This window comes from Blennius ocellaris (genome assembly GCF_963422515.1).
Source record: "Blennius ocellaris genome assembly, chromosome: 2".
In the NCBI taxonomy this organism is placed as follows: Eukaryota; Metazoa; Chordata; class Actinopteri; order Blenniiformes; family Blenniidae; genus Blennius; species Blennius ocellaris.
Window position 1 is genome coordinate 24,801,618 of NC_137651.1, and position 24,396 is coordinate 24,826,013.

The 24,396-nt window shown below is 43.8% G+C and overlaps 2 protein-coding genes across 2 annotated transcripts in view; one reads left to right on the plus strand and one right to left on the minus strand.

Moving 5' to 3' along the window:
• The window catches only part of LOC308140927 (melatonin receptor type 1B-B-like), a gene marked incomplete at both ends in the record, with an annotated part of 70,571 nt that extends 60,202 nt beyond the window's left edge, over positions 1–10,369 (minus strand). The window contains one exon of the mRNA XM_080510899.1: positions 10,174–10,369. Within this exon, the coding sequence (XP_080367025.1) occupies positions 10,174–10,369 (196 nt within the window). The remainder of the gene's footprint in view (positions 1–10,173) is intronic.
• A 3,704-nt stretch (positions 10,370–14,073) lies between these two features.
• Positions 14,074–24,396, plus strand: part of linc.pou2af1 (lnc RNA pou2af1) — a gene marked incomplete at its 5' end in the record, with an annotated part of 28,850 nt that continues 18,527 nt past the window's right edge. The window contains one exon of the mRNA XM_080510910.1: positions 14,074–14,125. Within this exon, the coding sequence (XP_080367036.1) occupies positions 14,074–14,125 (52 nt within the window). The remainder of the gene's footprint in view (positions 14,126–24,396) is intronic.

Here is a 24,396-nt window from a genome sequence, read left to right on the forward strand (position 1 = left end):
CCCTGAAACGCCCCCTCCAGCTGCACACTCACAGCAGGACCCTGCCTGGTCTTGCAGTTTATAACAACCGACAGTTTGTCTTGGTCTGACACGCGGGTATGCAGTGTATTCTTCTATATCACAGCGTGCACACGATGAAGTGAAGACAACCGTACGCAGCCACGTCCAGGATCTGGGACTAGAATAAATGGATCCTGATTTAGAGGCGAGCAGGGATGTCAGCGCCCCGCTGGTGAACCCGACAGCGTGCCAGAGCTCCTCTGGAAACACGTGGACGTGCTTCGTACTGAGGTACTTTCACTCCGCCGGTAAACTGCGGTTCAGATATGAATCATACAGAGGCGCTGGGATCCGTGAGGTGAAGAATGAGCAGCGTCGTGGGACTGCTGATGGTTTGGAGCTGCTCGCACAGAACCCTCAGTAAGTTTACACAGCGAAGTTGAGTTTTTCTGCTCCGTTTGTATGACAATAGTGGGCGGAGCCACTGAAAACGCAACTTTTTGGAAATGCATGTTGGTGAAAACGCTTGTTGGTCGTCTCCTCGTGGACGCTGCTACTGGTCTTGCACATCACGGCCATAGTTTATCGATATCGTGGTTTTGTAGTGGAGAGTTGGCCGTAATAATAATACAACTTCACCGTCTGTCCATGCGAATGTTTATGTGTTCACCATTGGTGTTAATTATAAAGTATTGTTCATTCGTGTGTGTGTGTGTGTGTGTGTGTGTGTGTGCTTTCATTGAAAAAAACAACCAAAAGCACCAACTCGTGGCCCAGACATGCTAACTACATCTTGTTTCGTGTTTCTGACGCGTAAACAAGCAGCGTTTTCTTTACATTTCTGTTTAAATAGAAAACATTTCTGAGACAAAAATGCCAAAAAAATGTGATGGAAACGTTGTTCTTCAAATGGGACCTGAAGTAATGAAAAGATGTTTCTCAAAATATTATTGAGCTTTGTTGTCCATTCAATTGGTTTGCATGAACGTTTTTCTTCTTCTCACTTTTAGAGCAATTTTTAAACATTAGGCCGTCAGTCTGTGGAGCTGAAGCACACTGGGACTGATACTGGGACTGATACTGGGACTGATACTGGGACCGATATTGGGACTGATACTGGGACTGATATTGGGACTGATACTGGGGCCGATACTGGGACTGATACTGGGACTGATATTGGGACTGATACTGGGGCCGATACTGGGACCGATACTGGGACTGATACTGGGACTGATATTGGGACTGATACTGGGGCCGATACTGGGACTGACACTGGGACTGATATTGGGACTGATACTGGGGCCGATACTGGGACTGATACTGGGACCGATACTGGGTGGAGATTGGACAAGTTTCCAGACCTTAATAAAATCACCACACAACCATTTACTCCCGATTTAGAGTTAGCAGTTAATTTAACGGAACTTCAAGTGACAGTACGGAGCAAATGTACCCATAATAATCCATGTAGCCACAACAAAAAAAAGTAAAAGCCACAGAGGAGAGAAACAATAATGCTCAGTCCTCTTGTAGCTTCTTTATTCACTTTGTAAAAACTAAATTGTCTCCGCTAAGTGAACGGGGATTTCATCCTGGTCACAGGTCTGGTCCATCGCGGGGTTAATGTACACCCACTAACATCCTGAGTAATTTACAGCCACCGACGGCCCAAAGCAGTTCTTTGCATGGTGGGAGGAAGCCGGAGTGTTCTGTGAGATTAATGTGTGTGGTGCGGAGGCAATTAATCTCTGAGGCAACAAGAAAAAGATCCCTTTTGGTCTATAAATCTGTTCACATCATCATCCTTTAAGTAAAGTCGTAAAATCAATGCGGCCTCCCAGACAGAACACCGTTTGGTGGAGGTTTTAAGTAGAATTACATGAAATCACTAATTTTGTCAGAATGGATCGAAGAAATAGTTATAAATGCAGTTTCTTTCACTGTGGGGGCTGAAAACACACAATCTGTTTGTAACGGACGTCTGCAAACAGCCAAACACACTGACCAGCTGGACATTGGAGGCAGGGGAGGGACCTGAGAGTCTACATGAGGTCTCACACCTGGAGCAGCGTCCTGATTGGGCGGACGCACAGCAGGGGGCGTGGCTGATCTGTCAAAGGTAACAAGCTGATCACCGATGAGCTCAGCTGATATTAAGACACGTCTTTCTTTTCGCCAGGAGGGAATGGGTGTGTTGCAGCGCCCCCTACGAGAGCCAAAGCTCCCCCCATAGCACCCCCAAGAAATGTGATTTTTTTTTTTGTGTGAAGATTATAATTTGTTGTCTGGTTAGTCAATAAATACCAATACCAATAAAACATGTATTTATTTATTGTTTTAAACTAAAAAGCAGTGTGATGCGATTCAGCCAATCGCTGCAGTGCATGCATTAACCTCGGAACTTACTACCTGTTATTACGAATTTTTCCTGGTGACTGGTAACTTACTAATAGTAATGAAACATGGAGGCTTTTTGCAAAAAAAATTTAAGAAAATAAAAATCTAAAGGAAAACAATTACTGATGCACTGATTTGTGTCACATATTGTTTTGAATAGCGGAGCGTTTACTGTATGTGTTAGACTGTTACGTGTGCGGTGCGCATATTGGCGGCGTTACAGTAGAAAATGAACGAGAGATCCCTAAATTCCTCAGAACGTCACCGGAAGATGGAGCTCCCCCAGAGCACCAGCAAGATAAATATCTTCCACCGCCATCGCATCACGTTTCTGATGAAGACGGGAGAAAACCACCCTAATGTGTCAAAAAGATAACTTGAAAAGAAGCCTACCTGTCTGAGCAGACGATTACTGAAATGTTATGTTAATAAAACAAACAGACTGAATGAATGAACTGAACTAATTTATTTACATCTTGAAGAACAGTTCACACATGGATCCTTTACAGCTTCCAGTTTCAGAGACGCCAATTCTCTACTTTTAAACGCTGCTATTTGACTAAATAGATTTTTTTTTCCTGGTTATTACACTGAATGTTTAGCTGGGAGTGGTGGAAGACCTGCACTGAACTCGACTTATCCTACTTTATTCATAAAGGCCAACAAAATGAATACTTTCTAGGTTTTTGTTGTTCTCTTATCATCATCTAACCTAAACCGGACCGAGCATAAAGCAGCTGCCTCACTTATTTCTTACTGAGTAATCTGCTTTACCCCCCCTCTTTCCTTCTGTATATCTCATTTAAAAGGGATCTACAAAGACATGGCTAATGACTCTGATTCTGTATAAATAAATGTGTAATGAATTCCTCCATTTCTCAAAGCGCTTCTCCGTTTCAGCCATTCAGCGTCTCACTGCCTGCTGTAATTCAACCGACTGAAACACGAGGTGACAGCAGAGGCCCCACCGCTCTCCGGGTTTCAAAGTAATTTGTTTTTGGACGAACAACACAATTAGAACGCGCCGCAGAAAAATGCCAAAGAAAAAGAAAACGCGATCCATTCAATCTACAAGTTTCAGAATGGAACGTGCGTTACTCCCCCCCCCCCCACTCCCCTGCAGCCGGTGCTGAATAATAATCCTTCACGAGCAAACTCACAACTGGGTCACACTGGAAACTTTGGCTGATTCTCTCTTCAACTTTTCACACTCCGAAGGGCAATTTCAGCGAGAAGCGCAGGTATGTGAAGGCATCCGGAATTATTCTATCAAATAACAGACATATCAATTCATTCAGAACGTATTCCACCTCAGGGTTAGTATTCCTCGCCATTTTTTAGTCAATGAATGGGAGGAGCTGTTCTAATTTTTGCCGCAGCAATCATTGAATTACAAATTTCAACGGGCTGAAAAACACCAAACTTAATCGCACCGAAACACGAAGGAGGCGCCGGCCGGCTTGTCTGAGCAGTGATGAACCACAGCAAACTGCTTTAAGCTGATATTTCAATTAATTTTCTTTTTTGTTCACAGCGGTGTATGAAAGTGTGTTCAGAATAGTAAATAAAAAGGTCTGGGAAAAACGGCACAAACTTTAAAGTAGAAAGTTGACTTGTCGAGACTTGAAACATGTGATGCTGCGTATCGCAGTGATTTACTGTAAACAAGCCTGCAGCTACTGTATTTGTTCTATTCACAGTTCTTCCATCCATCCATCCATCCATCCATCCATCCATCCATCCAGTCACTTTTTGGTGTCAACCTTTTCTGCTCCGCACATCTGTGGAACAGCTGTGGACACAGACGATGGAGTTTGTCGTCACCTAACTGGGTTTACTTAGAAAATGTTAAGTCAGTCTCTTATTTTAATTCAATTCAACTTTATTTATAAAGCTCCAAATACGACAGTCATTTGTTGGTGCTTTTAACAGAGAAAAGAGAAATACCGGTACTCATTATTACCCATTAAATAGAAAAAGCAGCTGAAGACTTGCTGGACGGTGACCCTGGCTATAAGAGTGCTGCCCAGTGTTCAGTAATGAAGAGACTGTACAGGAAGTATTGCAAATTACTGTATGTCACATGCTAATATATTCTCCTTTCCGAGGGCAATTTGAAGATAATCCTAGATAGACAAGTTTTGACCTTTTCAAAAAGACAAATAGCTCATCTTTATACAGCAGACTTAAAGACAGGAATGTCTTCATACGAGAACGAGGCAGATGGACGTGCGATGTGAAAACACGGCTGTTGCTGAGTGGAGCAGCTGAGATCTCATATCAAGTCAGAATGAGTTTCAAACAATTCCAGACGAGATGGTATCACACAGCTGTGAAGGCGCCGCCGTCCCCGCCAGTGTTGGGACGATACTAAAAACAATGCGTCATGATTGTCACACAACTTCTGAAAGTAATGACGTAGTAACTGTTCACCTTGTTTATTTTTTCATTTGCATAATGAGAAACGTCCAGTATTTACAGTAACGTCAACTGTCATCTGATGTGCAGTGACTGTGAGGAATTACCAGCTTCAAATTAAATTTTCACATGTTTGCAGTTTATCTTTTGCGCCACGGTAGCATAGTACGGATGCCCTGAAGTGACAAGGAGAAAAAGAAAAAAAAAAGAAGAGGAAAAAAAAAAAAAAATCTCGGGATCTCGCAAAACTATATTGATATATATGTGCATCGTGTATGGGATTGACTGAACTTGTCCTTTCAGAGACACCGTACCCCCCACTGTTGTTGAGAGAAGCTAAAGCTAATGGAGGACACCCACCCGTACTAGAGTTTTATTGAGTTTTATTTTGAAATCGGCCTAAAATGTTAAGACATTCAAGCAGTGCTTAGCGAAAAGACATGCTTTTGCGAGATCTAGCAAAAGTTATTGCGAGATCCCGACATAGTTTGTTTTTTTCCTCTTCTTTCTTTTGTTTTCCTCCATGTCCCTTCGGGGGCTCCGTAGTATAGGAACGTGCACCAACTAAAAAAAACTATGACGCACCAGTGTGCAGCATCAAGTTCGATACTGCACAGAGAACTTTAAAGATCCCCGACACAACCCGGTGAGTACTACGTGACGCCATGTGTCAGCGCCGCGCCGCTATGCCAGAGAGCACCAGCGAAGTCCGCCGCTTTCATATTCCCATTGAATTGGCGAGTGAAAAGTTCCACTTGGGAGTTGTTTTTAAAAAAAAAAAAAAAGAAAGAAAAAAAAAGGTGACCTTGTCAGTGTCTCTGGACTCTGTTGTTATTTAAACCTACGACTCAAACGCAATAAATGTTTTGCATTGTCACTTGAAATCGTTGCCATTTAAACAGACATTAACCTTTGTCAGTTACCAAACTAGAAAGTAAAAATGCATGTGATGACAAGCTGCCCAGCAGAGAGCGATAGAGAGAGAGAGAGAGAGAGAGAGCGAGAGAGAGAGAGAGAGAGAGAGACACACAGAGAGAAAGAGAACCAGATATGCTTCCTCCTGGATGCGTCTCAGCAGCTACAGACGTTCTGATGTTAGTCCGTCACTTCTCCCTTCAGCCCATCTAAACGGACATTTCTTATTAGAATATTTGCATGGAAACTATTTCCCGTGCCGTGAGGATGACGACCTGCTCACCGCACTGCCAATCAGGGTCATCAGTAATCTTTTTTCAGGAGCCTTTGACCTTTTGCACCAGTTAAATCAGAAACGTATTGAAATATCAAGACTGTCTTCGCGTTTTCTCATTTCCAAAGATTTTGCCATGCTGCAGAACGCCATGCCGCACAGCCTCAGAGCCGTTCGTCCTCATAAATACATCTCAATACAACCCAGATAGCTTACTGTGAACCACTCGACGGGTTGGTACAGGTCTCAGAAAACCTGTTATGTTAAGCCTCGTTTACAATGTTTCAGTGGAACAACGTTCTGCATTTTCGTTTCAGAAAAGGTTTGCGTTGTTTACACCGCAACGTCATGAAAACGATGTCTGTTTACAAAGAAACGGCAGAAACACTAAAAACCATGTAAGTTAGCACATTGGGCCACGAGTTGTTTTTGTAATGAAAACACACACACACACACACACACACACACACACACACACACACACACACACACACACACACACACACACACACACACACACACACACACACACACACACACACGGATTGTTATCACAGTTACTGTCGACTATAAAGCCACTGAGACCCAGGACAATATGGAGTCATGACACTCTGAACGCCACCATTATTGTTATTGCCGATCTACTGAGCATGTGCAGAAGATCTATTTGCTTCGGCCGTGGTTTTTCCCGCCGTCTCCACGGGACCGAACCTGAGGGTTTTCAAAAAAGTCCAACCTTGGAAGCCGTTTTTAAAAAGAAGTTGCATTTTCAGTTGGCCGGAGCACCTTTGTTATGAGCACGGGTGTTTGGCGTTTTCACTTTAATTCATTGTCGCGTCGATGAGCTCAAGAACCCCGGTTTGATTCTCGGCCAGGAGCTTCCTGTGAGCAATTAACATGCGCTTCCTGTTCCTGTTCAGGCTTTCTCCAGGTAATCTGAGTACCTCTTTCGATCCCCTGAGTGTGTGTGTGTGTGTGTGCGTGTGTGATTGTCTCAGTCAGCCTGCTGATGGACTGGCTTCCTGCCCGCGGCCTCCAGTCGCTGGAGAAGTTCCCGCAGATTCACTTCAAATATCACCCTATTTTCCATCGAAGGGGAAGCATTTTGAAATAAGGCCAACTTGTAAATTTTCTCAACTATTTTGTATAAATCAAACACGTGAATGATCATTTTCAGGCAGTGTGTTCAGACTTACCGTCGCCACAGAGCGACGGTATATTGAGCGAGAGCAGCTATGCTCATGGGCCCTTCAATGGCAAACGGATTTCACCGGTACAATAAAGCACTTTTCATGGCTTGAAGCCGTCGCCGTAGAGCTTCACAACTGTTAATCACAATCGCCGTCCAACACCAATGGAGGCGACAGCCATGCAAAGTGCTACATCATCCAATGGGCACCATTTGGGGGGTTCAGTGTCTTGCTCAAGGGCACTTCAAGGGCAGGAATGGAACCTGCAAACCAATTTTGCAACCAACTGAGCCAATGCAGAGTAAGACGAGTGTTTGTTCTCACACAGAGCCACTGGGCTGGATCCCTTCATTCTATCCGTTAATCCATGAACACACATGACGAACACTCATCGGAAGACCTTTTCCTTCACTGCATTAAAAAAAAATTTTTCCACACCTGCCTTCAACATTTTGCACAGTACTGTACTTTTGCTGTACTTTTGCTCGGAATTGAGGACACAGAAGACAGAAACGTGGTGACACTGAGCGGAAGCTACAGTCTTGGGGCTGCTCACTCGCCACCAGCTTTTTATAGAGCTCTCAACTCCATATTTCATTGCTCTGTTGAGTAAGAACATGAGACTCGGGCTCCGAGGGGGGCAAGAGGAAAATGGGGGGTGGGGTAGGGGGGCCACAGAGCTCAGATTCCTTGTGAAGAAGTTACAGCTTTGCTTAAGAACATTCAACTCGGAATAAAGCAACTTCTGAATGTGGCGTTTACAGTTCAGTGGAAACAGTCAGTGACTCAGTGAAGTGACTCATAAATTATCCCATATGAGCACGAATATGTACACACACACACACACACACACACACACACACACACACACACACACACACACACACACTTTGCCTCCGGCTGTTCAGAAATATTAAATCAATTTTCCTGTCTGCAGCCATTTTACCGTTTCATGGATCAGTGGCAAGATTAACAAAAAATGTACAATTTCACCCATAATTATGAAACCTTCTCCCCCATGGCACCGTAATGCAGGTTCTATAAAGTTTGTATTGACCGGTAGTAGGAAGGTTAAAAGATCAGACTCATTTCTTTGGAGAAAAATATAGTCAGATAACTGAAGTTAAAGACTCACGGGTCTCTGGGCTGCACAATACCTAAAGTCTTTGAAATGACTTTGGAGGCGTTCTGAGGGAAATCAGTTATTCTGGATCGAAGGCCTACAGAGACCTCGGAGTTTCAGAGCAACTCCATGCCTGTTTCTAATCTGCTCTGGTTGACTGGGCTCACTTCAATTAGCTCATTAGACCAAAGAGTTCAGAAAAGTCCAACAAGACACGTTTTAGAAGTTATAAATAACACAAAATGGGAGTATTGCACAGAAATCAGCTACGGTATTCCAGGGGCTCTTAAAGTGTAGAAAGATGACTCGGTCTCATAAATTAATAAAAAAAAAAAGAAAAAAAAAAAGATAATTAGCTGAATTAATAAAAAGACAATCCATCATTCCATGAAGACATTTAGTCATGATAACCATCAATTATTGGTGTCATGTGTCGGTGGAGGTCATTTCTACAGGGAATATATAACATGAGGTAATTATATATAATAATGAAACAGTTTGCCAAAAAAACATAGAAAAATCATGATGTTTTTAAGCTATAAACGTACATTGATGAAGTCTTAGGATGCCTATATATTAAGGAAATGTGACAGGGTTCTTCCGCAACACAGATAAATGTTTCCCTCATTTTGTCTATTTGCAATGTTGACATTGGCATCACGGTTTTGTTTTTGTTTTTGTTTTTTACCTGTATAGGTTTTCAGAAAAGGTATAGGTCTGAAAACATTTATTATGGAAAAACGATCTGTAGTCTGTTATTTAAGAATTTGGGGTAATTCCAGTGAGCTTTAACTCCCACCTCTTATTGATTGAACTCTTATTTTACTAATCTTGCAGTGCTTGTGATGGTCATGTGTGGTTGGAGGTATCATCATGCCGTGAGGCTGCGAACCAGCGTGCACACTGGGAATCTGGCTAAAGTGGAGGGTTGCACGGATTCCACTCAATGTCAGCACATTTTTAAGAGTAATATTCAACAATCACTCACAGAGTTGAAGTCGCACATGACAATGAGTCAGAAATACTGCCACAATCTACTCAGGTATGCAGAGGAACGAGTATCAACCTCTGGATTGACCATCGCAGTCCGGAGGCTGGTATATCATTGATCTGTGGGATGAATGAAGTGGGCAGTCCTTGCTCGGAAACCATACACCTTGCTGGAGGGTAATGTTGCCATCAATATACCAACCCCCCCCCCCCCCCCCCCCCCCCAAATTCCTCAATTGTTTTCTATGCTGTCCATCCAAGGTTGCATGACTTTGGTATCACCATTATAGGTTTCACCTTTTTCTTCAGTCGTGTTCAATGAAGGCATGTAGTGTTAGAATCGGGTCTAAACTTGTGATTCAGGTTAGGATCAGATCAGATTTTAAGAAAAAATGTCTTCGAAATGTCAAAGATTTCACTTGAACATGTTCTAAATGGTGAGATCCAGTCGTCTGGGCTGGTGGGTTGCTGAGGCAGACTGTTGACAACAACTCATTCAGAAAGTCAGTGACTGAGAGGTTATGAATTAAAACTCATTCATTTCTGCAGGAATGTGTTGCCCATTCATTCTACCAAGAAAACACACTCACACACACACACACACACACACACACACACACACACACACACACACACACACACACACACACACACACACACACACACACACACACACACACACACACAAACACACACAAACACACTGACATCACCATGTAACACTTTGGCAGCATTCTCTTGATTCATTGTCACCTCTGTGTGTAATTACTTCACGTGTGTGTAATGTGCGCATGTATGTGTATTATGTGTGTGTTATCTTGAAAACCAAAAGACCAAAAAATATCGTAAAAAAGCTCTTGTCTTACCCGCATTCCGTAGTTTTCGGTTTCTGAGCACGGACAGGATGACCAGCAGGTTTCCCAGGACATCCACCACGGTGGTGAAGATCAGCACGCTGGCCAGCGCCGTGACTGCCCAGGCGGGACGCGCAGCCCCCGGGCTGGACTGCTCCGGCCCGTGCCGCTCCGTCTGGTTCTCCAGCAGCGTCTCATCCTCCGGCATGTCCATAGCCCGTCTCTTCTTCCCCCTTCTCTCTCCTCACTGACTGCAGATCGCTGGCATGGTTGCCTGTGAGATGTCAGTTGCGGGTTTCCCCCTGCGCCGCCGCCGCCGCCGCCGCCTCCGCCGCCGCCGCGTCCGGCCGAGACGTGCGCCGGAGTCCGGAGTCGCTCCGCCGCCCCGCTGCCAGTCCACCCGGAGCGGAGCGCAGCCCGCTGACACCCATACACAGGAGACCCTGGGTGCTGCTGGAGGATCCCTCCTCTTCTCTCTGCTCTGTATGCCCAGACCTCCTCCTCCTCCTCCTCCACCTCCACCTCCTCCTCCTGACTTTAGTGCAGATCAGCGTCAAATCATTTCAGTCCATACAAAAAAACACACGTAAAGCTCAGTTGCATTCATTTGGGACACTTTAGTGCCTGGTGACATGGAGAAGATTAAAGGACCTCTATGTAAGGTTAAAGTAGTCCCACTTCTGTGCACCAGGGCACAGCACTGAGTCGCCATCCATCCATCACCTTTGCCGCTTTTTCCTGTGCAGCGTTGCAGGGCGCCGGCACACTCACACCTCGGAGCAATTTAGAGCCACCAGTTGACCTCACATGCATGTTTCTGGACCGTGGGAGGAAACCTCTGCACACACTGGGAGAACCCGGAAACGCCACGCAGTAATCCTCAGTTTGGTATTTGAACCCACAACTGCTCACTGTGAGGTGACAGTGCTAACCACTGCACCGCTGTTTCTCGCCATAAGGTTAAAGTTGTCCCACTTCAGTCACCATTCCTGTTTTGCCCCCAAATAATAGTGGAGCGACTCACTGTACCATCTTGTGGTGCAAAGTGGAATTACAAGATAGGCGGAGGCTGGTTGGTTGGTTAGCGCTGAACTTCTGCACGATGAAAAAAAAAGCAAAAAGCAATAAGTTTGACTTTGTGCAAGCGAGGCTTCAAGACGCCACTCTGAACGGTGTTGTTGCGTTCGTAGTGAAATCTGCACGCCTCCACCGTCTGAGAGAAAACAAGAGCAGACCGCCTTGGGAGTTCAACATCTAATTTTACACACAGGCTGATTTCTTTTATCATTCAGGTTTCTCTGAGTTATTAATAACACATATTTTTCCGCACGTGACAAACTGGGAGCTCAGATTTATGGCTGCTTCACGCGGACCTGATGGAGCTCTCACAGCAGCCTGGCGTCATTAGATGTTATTGATTGTTTTCCCTGCAGAGGTGGCGCGCTGTGATGCATCTATATTGTTAAGACTTGATTGTCTCCCACTTGCTATCATTCAAAATATAGAATCTCTGAGTTTTTATGCAATAAAATCAGTTGTTTTCCCTCTCAATCAATGTCTTTACTGTGGGTATCATGTTTATATCAGTGGCATGCTGTTGTCGGGGGGGGGGATTTCAGCTTTTTTTGCAGAATATTGTGATTTATTGGAATTGACTGTAAACTCTGCTGCACACAGCCCCGCATCTCGACTCCACACTTCTCCCAATCTGCTCTCTTTCTCCTTCAAATCCCCGTTTCCATCCCATCTGTCCAAAGACCGACATGCCATTTTCTTTTTCAGCATGAGGAGACCATTCCGAGAAAAGTACACTCGGCTTTACCAAAGCTGGTTTTCTGTCCTGCAGCTGCATGTCTTCATAGATATTCACCTCTTGGAGGATGTGCGGCGGCTGGGAAAGGTCCAGCTCTGGAGTTCACGGGGGCAGTATTTCAGCCTCGGAGGTTTGACCGCCCTCTCAGCTGGAGGCACTCGACTCCAGAGCTCACGGCCCGGTCGCAGTGGGAGGAGGAGAAGCCAGCAAAAGGCTACCACAGCTTTTTTACCATGAGACGGATATTGTCCAAGTTTCATTTTCTATTGCACTTTCCAGGCTACATGCTACATGCTAAAGAGTTTCTGGGCTCACACGCCAGCGACGCTACATGCTAAACATGACTGATGGCTTTCTACTCTGTGAAATGTGAAGCTGTTGGCTTCATATAACGGTTGCTCTCATATATTCCTTGTATTTATTTATGCACTTTTGAAATCAGTTCGGTATATTCTAAAGTCGCTGTGGTGAAACGCAATGGTTTCAACTCCTCGGCCTGATCGGAGCTTGTAACTTTATCTTTACACATTTGAAAAGAAACCAGAATCAAGGATCAATATTATCTACATTTGAGAGCAGATTTGTGTTTTCCAGTGTTTGGCTTCTCTGTAATGTTTCGGCCAATCGGGGGGCGGGCACAGTTCCTTTTTCTATTTCCTTCGAAGGATTCTGAGGAGGCATGTAGAATGAGAGTTTATAGCTAACATTCAGTTTGTTTCATTACATGTTTAAATTGCAGTTACATAAGTGTTTTTAATGTTTATGGCTACAAACCTTAGGGAACAATAAAACTACATTCAACCCCAAAGATTGCATGTTTGGAACAACTGAGCTGTGGTAATAGCAGCTCCACACAGAAAACTCGTAGGTCTTAAAGTAGAATAAATATGTATTAATCCCCCTGTGATCACAAGGTAGTTTGTATGATACCAGCAACTTAATCACCAGTGACATTTGGACCAGGAGACTTAACCTGATGTCTTATTAGTATAACTGCTGTGCTACATGCTACGTGCTACGTGCTAAACACGATTACAGTCTGACTGATAGTCATTAACGGTGAGCTGGGGCGTGTGGCGGCACACTGGAGTCTTCAAGGCTGTTGAAGGTTGTAGCTTCGACACAATTGGGCTTGATGGCATTTAATTAGTACTTGTACCGGTACTCGGTATCGGCAAGTAGCTACAGATTAGCCCTCTCACTCGTCCTTGAAAGAAGCGCGACCATCGCCTGCCTCGCTGGGCCTCATAGAGGGAGCTCACTGTAACGTTGCTGGAGAGTGTGCATGTCAGTGATATGAAGCTTCAACATACATCCACCGTACTGCGGATGAGATGAAAGTATTTTGTACAACAAGACCAGCGGGCAGTTTGGTTTTTTTTTCACTCCAGAGGACGCATCCCACATCGCCCTCCGATCGTGCAAATGGAGGCCGCCTCTCTGCCCGGCACTTCAAGCTGCTCTGCTCAGCCAAGATGCTGATACAGACTGACAAGCATGGAGTGGAGGCTCCGATTAAACGGCAGCGGGGAATTCCATCTGCCGCGCAAGAAGTGATGGACGTGCTTTTTTCTCCCCTTCTGAACTAATAAGTAACCCACCTATATTCAGCAGAAGGCTTCTCCCTGCAGCTGCACCTCCTCCTCTCCAGTTATTCTATGGGAGGGGGGGGGGGAGGGGGGCATCACCGACAATCCAGCCGGTCTGAACGGTTCTCCACCACACGGATCAGTTCTCTCCACCTTTCCCAAGGTCGTATAGGCGCCACGGACACCGGTACAACAGTCCTGACCCGTTGAGGCATGAAACCCACAAGGTCTGTGACGGCTCATAGTATCTGTCACCATTAACACTGGCTCTTTGGAGATGCTTTGACACTGTTGAATTGCTCCGTTTTCCATTAAAGCAAAATGCTGCAGACTCCCAACAGCAGCTGGGGAAGCGTGCATGAAAAAGGCGTCGCTTGTGGAGTACAAAAACCCAGCAGCACAACCCAGTTCCCAAGCCTTGCGTCAGATTCTAGACGGCATCATATTATACAGTATATACCTCTGAAATATGCAGAAAGAGTTCAAATGATCCAAACAGACAAAGCACTGATGTTTGGCGAGAGCCCCCAGGGGCCCAAACCTCTGGTGAAGCAATCACAAGGTGGGTCTCGTCACTGGTGTCAAACTTGATTAAATCCTTACTTTTGCAAATTATTCCTGCTTCAACAAATTATCTTTCAAGACCAAACATTCAGAATCAATCAGTGTCATTCACTCCACCAGTCAGTGGTCCTAATCTTATTAGCAGATTGGTGGAAGTCGCCCAGCATATAGCAATCAAGTCTGATTACGTCAATAGGGGCCACATCTATTTATTGGAAGGACTGAAACTGCTTATTTGTCCAAATATTCAAAACCCACCTTAAAGACACAATGAACCTGGTAACCTACACACTTCAACTAAGGGATCAGTTTTATTCCCCCATTATCATCAATGCCAATAACTTGATGTTGTTTGGTCCTCACAAAGGCAGGCATACAGGAGTTTACAGCTATACATGTGGTGGAAAAGGTCTTGGCAGAGTGCCAGTTTAATTAATTTACACTGGAATTGGCCCAAGCGACGCCTGAGCTGCTGACTCGTCATATTGTAGCTGCGCTGCCGAGCGCCGCTGATGAAGACCCTAACCCTCACGAATCAGAGGAAGTAATGTACCGAACGGATGAGAGGGTATCACACAGACACAGACACACAGACACACACACACACACACACACACACACACACACAGTTGGAATTAATTTTCTGAACTGATGGCGTGATCACGCACCACCGTGGATGGAGGGATGACCGAGCCATGGGGGCAGGACTGCCGGGCGAATAGATGACAGCTGAAAGATAAGAACAGTGCAGCAAGCCGGAGCAGAGAGTGGAGTGCTCTGAACTTTTGCTCTCTTGTCTACCCTGGCAGCTTGAGTAAAAACAGCTCATCAGCAAATCTGTGCAGTGGGAGCGGCGGCTGAAACCAAGCGCAAGTATCGTAGAGTGAAATAAACCCTTCCCCCAATTGAATTCAGCTCACTCCCATTCGGGTGGCTCCTTTGAGAAATTGACTCAAGAATGTTTCCACATGTTAAGATGTATATATTTGTACATACATTCAGATCAGGTCACATACTGACGGGAGGAAAACTCTCTCAATTTTATGAAAAGCCCCAATTTTTTTTTTCTACCTGGATTTTTCTGAGTTCGTTCCATAACATCTCTTTGGGGTTCTTTGGGACCTGGACCCTGATTGTGTTTGAAGTGATTCTGCAGCAGATCTGCCGTCTAGCAGATTTATGGACGTATGGGATGCACTGATAAACTTCTGAATTCAGGATTCCTTCATAATGGCACACGGCCCGGGTCCCAGAACAACAAGGCAGCCCAGAATCATGATGCTTCCTCCACTGCAGAGTGAGGACCTGCACTCTGCCGGGGGGCCTCAATCTGCGGGGGGTCCTCAATCTGCGGGGGGCCTCAATCTGCTGTCATGCAGAGATATGATACTTCCTGGTTCAGAGCGGCTATGACCATGCCAATCCTGTAGGGGGCAGTGTGATGAGAAGCATGCCAATCAGCTCTCTCCTGAGCCAATCAAAATCCTGGAAAATACACAATGTCACGACTGATGCGAGTTGTTTCCTGTACTTTCAGCAAAACAGTTCTTTAGTTTGGACAGATAAACAAGCTGAGTTCCTCTCGTTAGAATATAAAACCAAAAAAAAAGGAAAAGAAGAAGCGCCGCTTTCACTGCATTTTCATCACAGCAGTCAAACTGGAAACTCGAGTCTGACACCGACTACGCTTTAGTCGCATTTGAATATTGTCACATGAATGTCAATCTACCGCTCTTTAGATGCAAACGTAGACACCGAGTTTTTCAAGTTCTCCACTGTGGCCGGACTTTTCAGAAATCATCATTTGCGGAGACTCGTAGCTGTGTTTATGTGTGAATGTGCAGAGACGTATTACAGTTTTTATGAATACCCGGGTTCGTGTAAGCGGGGCCTCAAAGGATGCAAACCTTTTCAGGGATACGAACTCACAAATGATTCTGTTGTATGTCATCCACGATCATTAAACAAAAGCACTAAATTGGGTGATTTCATGTTTGCCAGTTGCAATCTGTGAGAAGACCAACATCCAATATGTTTGATTTTATTCCCACAAACTTGTAGTCGATCAGATCCTAAGCACGCAGAAGAATAATTAAAATCTAAGCCTAAAAGACAAAACTCAAATCTTAAAATAAAGAATAAAGAGTATTACAGTAAATAATAGACCTACTATATATACAGTGGTGACCTCAACAAAACAACTCATTGTACCACAAACATTAAAAAACTTTGTGTGAAGGCAGATACTCATCAATCAGGGAAAGAGTCAGGCTTTACCGACGCATCAATGCCTGAAGAAGTGAACTCGTTGTCACCGGCAGCCGATGCTTCCAGAGAGCCAATGGATCGATAGCAACCACTCCACCTTTTGACCTTCAACACAGGTCAGACAGATCACTCCACCCTTTCACACAAGCCCCCCCCCCCCCCAACTATAACCTTATTTTATGGTTTTGTTTATGCGGTCGGGATCCTTAAAAGCTATATCATGATCGGAGCCAAGACTTAAGGAGTTCCCACTTTCCTGAGACTTTGGCATAATTCTGGACCAGGCACGTATTCATTATCATAAATCTTTGCAACGTACAGCGTATCCTCCCTTTAAAAGTCCTTCCCTGAGTCGTATATTCATCCAGATAGCTTCCACCGAGCCATTCATCACCAGGCTAAGTTGACGCTCCACCCAGGATCCCCTCTTCGTTTCTCCATCCATCAAGTACATTGATTAGCTGCCAAACATCAGTCACTTTGCCCGAGACTTCACCGGAGTCCGGAGTGTGAGCACATTCTGGTTGGGGTCCTCTTATCTCATGGGCTTCACGGCAAAGTATTTGTGTAACAGACTCTTGCTCGGCCCCATCCATTTTTATCAGGTTGTAATAGAATATGGCGTTTGGCAGCTCATCCGACGATTCCTAACCGGAGATGCAGCAGGCATTCAGACCCTCTCCTGAAAATGATGGGCTGCTTTTGACTTTTACTGCCGCTGATATAGTAGAAGTGTTCAGGCTGAAATAACTCTGCACTTAAATTGTTAATATAATCTTAAATCAGACTCATCATTGGATAATTGAAACATAATCTTTAGTGTTTTTTAATCTAAATTAGTAACTTTATGGCCTCATTTGCCATAAAGAAAAATATAACTGCATACTTGCATAAATGGACTGTGCTTTCAGTTTGCGGTTGATTTTGCATTTTCCAAGAAAAATGCCTTGTGGAAAATAATATTGTTTGTGTGTTTGTCTGGGTGAGTTACCATGGAGTGATAGGATGGAGAGCTGAAGTTCCCCTCAAACCACACAAAATGAAAAGTGATGCCGTGGAGTTCATCTTGCTGGTGGAGGAACGCAAACGAAAACATAATATTAGAGATGATCAGTTACGAAATCAAGGCTGTGTGTTTTGTATTGTTTAAGCATGTTCTCCTGTAGACTGGCCTGGTGTACAAGTACAAGGTTCGGCCACTAGGGGGACTGGGAGGAGGAAATACAGCCTCCAGGGGTCCGTTTCACGAAGCAGGTTTAAGGATTACCCCAGGTTATTGAACACCGAGTTGAGGGAAATGCGGGATTTTCCGTTTCACAAAGGGAGGTAACTCAAACCGGAGGAAGCGGGGTAACTCAAGCCTGTTTCACGAAGCGGTGTAACGTCAACTCCCGGTCAGTTACCGGGGCAACAGACGCTCTAGAACTAACCTGGTCGGGAGCAGGTTTTTGTCAGTGAACACGGAGTTTTGCTCTGGCTCCGCCCCCTTTCAGACGGACACGGGATTTCATTTCCTCATTCAGCGGGGAGTTTTGGCGAAACAGTTCTGCAGTGCCTTATTCCCGAGGCAAATTAGACGTCAACTTTATTCCCTCAATATGGAATGTGCTTTTGATAATGATCCGATTGATGAAGGCGCAGCATTACTTCGCCGAGAATTTAATATTCGCTTCATCAGACTGCGCATAGATGTACTGGCATTTGCAGACACCTTCCTTTTTGAGCGGTACCGTTTTACTGCAGAGACCATTATGCACATCCACAGTTTAATCGCTCTGTACATTAGCAACATCACCAGCCGGAGCCTTGCCCTGACGTCATAGCAGATATTGTGTGTTGCGCTGAGTTTCCTCGCAAATGGCAGAGCTGTCAGAGACACCATATGCCATCATCACTTCGGGGTCTGACCACCACCACCACCACCAAATAAAGACATGATGCACAATTAATTTGGTCTTTTTTAATTCCTACAAATACAAGAGCTAGTTTAGTTAATGTAGTTAGTAGTTAGCATAATTCACCTGGGACTGTACACCCACCTAACTTGTGCTCCAGTAGTTCAATTTACACATCTGCATTTCCTTAGCAGTGTTTTCCATCTTCTGGAGCAGGTGGAGTCTATAGATCTGTTTTACAGATAACTGGGAGGACATAAGGAGGACATTCAAATATTACAGTTGGACATGAATTCCACAGAATGAACCTCTGGTGTTTACTGAACATCTGTCTCACTGTCAGTCCCTGCAGTGGATGTTGAGGTACCCTCCTGCTGCTGCCCAGCCATGCCCTGTTAAAAAATAATGTGTCAATACTTCAGTGTAGACAAAATATCACTCTTTATTCCACCACAATGTTTCAGAAATGTAAACAGGATGAGAACTATCATACCTCTATAGCCCTTTGTGGATCCTCCTCTGTAAAGGCAGCAGACAGGGTTTCCTCGTACTCTTCATCCTAGATGAATATGTTTCATTATATTTAAACTACCATTTTGCAAGATCTTTGGAGTGTTGCCTACTTACAAGGTATGTTGTGGCATGAGGGGGTCCAGCAGGCAGAGAACACCATCACAATCTGTTGGGTGACAACAAAAAAAGACATGATGGGGAAATGAAGATGAACAAAAGGAGGCTTAAAGAGATATATAGGCCTCGGCATATTATATATTAGGAAGGAAGTGGTATCTTGAGGGGTGAGCTCTGAAGAGGAGCTCCTCCAGGGATTCCCTCAGCCACTGGCCTCCCAACATTCTGGCTTAGGGCTCCTCTGCCTCTATTAAAGGTGGAGGTGCTGGGCCACCACCCGTTTTACAGGCATCTGCCTTCTTTCTGTTGGCTGAGTAAAGTCTGTCTTAGTTTAGCCTTAATTATTTGACAGCACATGATATGGGTGAGAAGACATTTATGTGTTTGAAAACAGCATTATGTTGGGAATAAAACACCTGCACAGTCAAATGGCCACTTGATATTTACTGTACAATGTCACACATGATCGAAATTACGTTAAGAAATGTATTGATTAACAATTAAATTGGCAGCGGTCTTACCCGATTGGACAATGTTTTTATATTTCACTTTCAGCTGCTGCCAAGAGCGCTTCTCCCCCGCGGAATTGCACCCAAACGAAATAAATTAATAAGCTACCATCAAGCAGTATTCCCTTGCAATAATGTTGTGATGACAAAGACGTTTGAACTTACGCATTCACTTGAGCAGCAATCTTCTTCCACGCCGCCTCCCTCTCTTTAGCAGCCGCTGCGCTGTTGCATTTTTTTTTTTAATATGTTCATATTCGCCATATGATCGGATCAATACTTCCTGCTCCACTGGCGTCAAAAACTCCGCCCTCCGCGTCTCAGTTGTCATGGTGACTCGTTGAATCGGGGCTCCATTGATGCGGTCTTTTTAGAGTCGTGGTGCACGCGCTTGACTCCAGGTGAAACTACTCCGAGTTCATCAAACTGATCAAAATCCGGCGTCGTGAAACCGAAAACTCCGCGTTTTCTGTCTCAATGTAACTCAATTCAGAGCTCGGTGTTAAGCCCATGGCTTCTTAAACCTGCTTCGTGAAACGGACCCCAGGTGATTCATACGGTGGCCCTGAAGTGCAAACCACAGCAACAAATCACTAAACACAACAACAAATTGAAAAACACAACTGCAACTTGAAAAACACAACAACAAATTGAAAAACACAACTGCAAATCAAAAAACACAACACAAATGAAAAAACACAACTGCAAATGAAAAAACACAACACATTAACTTAAACGGAAAAGGTAGGAACCAGTTGGCAGAAAGAGATATCGCTGTTTGGACGACGGGACCCTGCCGCTTTATGAACCGGAAGTCATTTCACTCGTGGCGTGTTTGGATTTGAGAGGAGACAATACCAAGGAACAATGTTTTGTCCAAGCTGCGGGAAAGAGTTGGTGGAGGAGTCACCAAACTTTTGCAGCAGCTGTGGCAAAAGTTTGGTGACTCCTCCACCAACTCTGCGATATCTCTTTCTGCCAACTGGTTCCTACCTTTTCCGTTTAAGTTAATGTGTTGTGTTTTTTCACTTGTGTTGTGTTTTTTCATTTGCAGTTGTGTTTTTTCATTTGTGTTGTGTTTTTTCATTTGCAGTTGTGTTTTTTGATTTGCAGTTGTGTTTTTTCATTTGTGTTGTGTTTTTTCATTTGCAGTTGTGTTTTTTCATTTGTGTTGTGTTTTTTGATTTGCAGTTGTGTTTTTTCATTTGTGTTGTGTTTTTTGATTTGCAGTTGTGTTTTTTCATTTGCAGTTGTGTTTTTTGATTTGCAGTTGTGTTTTTTGATTTGCAGTTGTGTTTTTTCATTTGTGTTGTGTTTTTTGATTTGCAGTTGTGTTTTTTCATTTGTGTTGTGTTTTTCAATTTGCAGTTGTGTTTTTCAATTTGTTGTTGTGTTTAGTGATTTGTTGTTGTGGTTTGCACTTCAGGGCCACCGTAGATTCAGGTCAGGTGTGCAGGACAGGGAAGCAAACACCATTTTCAAACCGTGTCAGGGAGCCGAGAAACATATTCAACATTTACTTAGTTGCTGTTGACGAGCTGCGCAATGGACATTGATGAACACCGTCTAAAACCAGAGCAGAGCGGTACTTTGATGCCGCGATCCACCGTCCACCTTTGTATAGAACCCCTGTTGTAAACGGACACCGAAAAAAAAACCAAAACAAAAGCTTTGCATTTTCACTTGAAGTCATTGTTGTGGAAACAAGCCGGCAGAGGCCCACAGTCTGGGAGAGGACGAGCAGAGACGTGCAGCGCAGCGTAACACAACTCCTGCAACGAGAGGAGAGTCGGTAAACATTGAGACGGACACCAGCCACGACAGAGAACAACAACCGGGGGACAGAATGTGAAATCAGATCAGACTAGAACACGGCTTGTTCAGGGATGAAGATACTGATCCCAAATAGACGCTTCCCAGTTACACACTATATATATGTATAGAAAGTTATTATTAGTTATTTCTCATTCTATTTTTAATCATATGTAGAAGACTAAAAACGTGTTTTTATATATATATATATATATATATATATTATAATGCACACATGTTTTTAGTCTTTTATATATGATAGCTAATATTAACTTTAAACATAAATATATGGACTATCTGGGAAAACAACACTTGAGTATGACTGGGAAGCGTCTATCTGGGATGATATCGCTACATGTCACCAGCCTTTTGCTGGGAATTCTGTCCCTCTGGTGTCATCCCAGATAGACGATACCCAGTTAGATGATTCCCAGATAGACGAAATCCAGATAGATGATATCCAGATAGACAATTCCCAAATAGACGATTCCCATTGAGATGACTTATTATAATAAAATAATTATTTTGAACAGTATAGTGACCTAGGATGAATAGTAATGTATGTTTTACACATAAAGACACATAGTTTAAAATGGTGGGCGGAAGAAAAGACAAAAAAAAGCACGTCGGACTAAAAACATGTGTTTTTTAAAGACACCATTTTAGTTATGTTTTTCTTGAACCACATCACCCAGGCCTGTACCGCCACAACTACAGCAATAAAAGGAATCTATTCTTATATAGAGTCTCTTGAGTTATTTCTTCGGGTAATGACGCATCATTTTAATATGTTTAGATTGTAAATAACATTTTGTATTGTTAGCTAGTGCCACTCATTCGTGCATTTATCGATATAATTTTACCAATATTTTCTTCTATTTTAATCTATTCTACTGGGACTTGGTAGTTTTATTGTTGACTGTCACCTGGAATAACAATCGAATTGACCATCTGTCAACTAGATTGCCCGTGTGCTAAAACCAGCCATCACTCCTCACAACAATCCTTTTTTTTATTATTAATTATTCTGAGACATTTTTAGGTATATTTCAGACTGTTTTAAATCTGGATCCTGATCAGACACAAACCCTCTTCCAACTTTCACAGCAGGTTGGTAGACTGTTCCTGGAAAGCAGCCTTTTCTCCAGTGAGGAGCTCTGCTTTTGTCTCATTTGTCTTTGCTAAATTGTCCCAGTGCTGCTGTGGCGAGATATGCCTTTCAGCAGAATCCTGATTGGCTGCAGCCTTCGTCGGTCTCCCTCCATTGAGCTCATTATTGCTCACAGCGGACGCTGCTGTCGGACACTGATGCACATCGACCCTCCAAGTTCAGTTGCTGAGTCTTCTCTCTGGAGGTTCATTGGACAGTCACAGTTCAGAAATGCTCAGGCAGATTGCAATGGCTACTTGATCAGCAATGGTACTCATTTTGGAATATCAATGGTGTGAAAATAAAAATTGCATTCAAATATAATTGTAGTGGCTATTTTAATAAGATAATTCAAATCAGTTTCGTCAGAAATGTACATTTCTTCTCTGAGGCCCCATTCAAATGATGCTTCAAGTGAAAACGCATCGTCTTTGCATTTTTATTTTCAGAAAAGTTTCACATTTACGTAGCAACGCTTTGAAACCATTGTTGAAAAAAACATTGTTAAAAAAAACCCACACAGAACAATACACTATGCAAATGAACAGCGGTGAGCACACACACATTATATGGACAGACGATGGAGTTGGATTGCTATTATGGTGACTCTCAACCATAAAACGACCAAGGCCCAGGAGAATCTGGACGTTTCCACGACAACGTTTCTTGTGACGACACCTAATCCTTAAAAAAAAAAAAAAAAAGTGTGTGTTTCCACGGCAGCATTGTTTTCACTTGAAAGCATCTTATAAACAGGGGCTTAATGACAAACCTTACATTGACATTTATAGGATTTCGCTATATTTTCTGTTTTAGTCCACAGTTTGGTTGGATGGATTGAATTCTTTTATAAAAATGTATTGTTTGTCTGAGAATTAAGCTTCAAAACATGGATTTTTGTGTCATTTAGTTCATTTAAAATGGCACAACAGCAAAAATATCTAATTCGGCAAATCTATAAAGGCCAACCTTCAACGGGAGCTTAAAGGAAGTACTTGTTGACATTTATTAGCATCTACTGTTTTACTATTTTTGTTCCACGTAGCAGAAACAAACAGCAGCAGGCTAAAGTATTCAGAGGCGTTTGTTACTTTTCTTAATGTAGCCGATGTCCAACTTGTTGATTCCAGAGATCTGTATTACAAATTGAAGTCAGTGTTGGAGGCAGATCCAGCGTTTGCCCTCGGTCATCTTGTTAAGTTGTTTTCTTATCAGCTGAGACGAGTTGTATTAATGTCGTTCCATCCTCGGGTCGGACTTCTTGATCCCAGAGAGACCGGTGGAGCGAGGTGTGCTCGCAGAGGCCATACATCTCCACCAGTGATCTGTCTTCGGTTGGAAAGGCTCATTTGTACCCAGCGTATGCAAAATGCGCCCCAAACGCCGGCGGCTGCTCTCGTGGCGCCGCTCCTCAATCACCGAAATCACACAAAGTCATAATGCCTCTTTGCTTGATCAGCTCCGGAGCGCAAACACGCTCAAGGTTAGATGCGCTTAATCTCGGCGCGTCGAACAAGTAGTGCTTATGAATATATATTGCTCTGCTCTAATGATGACGCTGAATTATTCAATGTGTCATCTCCATAAATCACTATAATTACATCACTGGGAGTGCATGATGCCGGGCTCTAATGGAATGTGCATGTGTTTAACCTTGGAGACATGCTGCCTGTGTGCCGACGTTAATTGCATGAAAAAGGCGGCAGAGTGGAGTAAAAGCCTGTCCGGGCACCGCCGAGTATTTAGCTTTATGGGGGGGGGGGGGGAGGTGTTCTGCACACGTTAAAGACTGTAGGACAACTCGTCCACAGACAGCGCCCCCAGTGGACAACTCGTCCACGGATGAGATTTTAGGAATTTTTTGGGAGAAAATAAATCTTGTACAAGGTGCTTTTTCATATTATTTCTGTCAGGAGGTGTGTGGATGGACCCAAGCGCAGAATCACAGAGTTCCATAAAAAACAGAGTTTATTGTAGAAAATGTCCAGGGAGCAAAAAAAAAAAA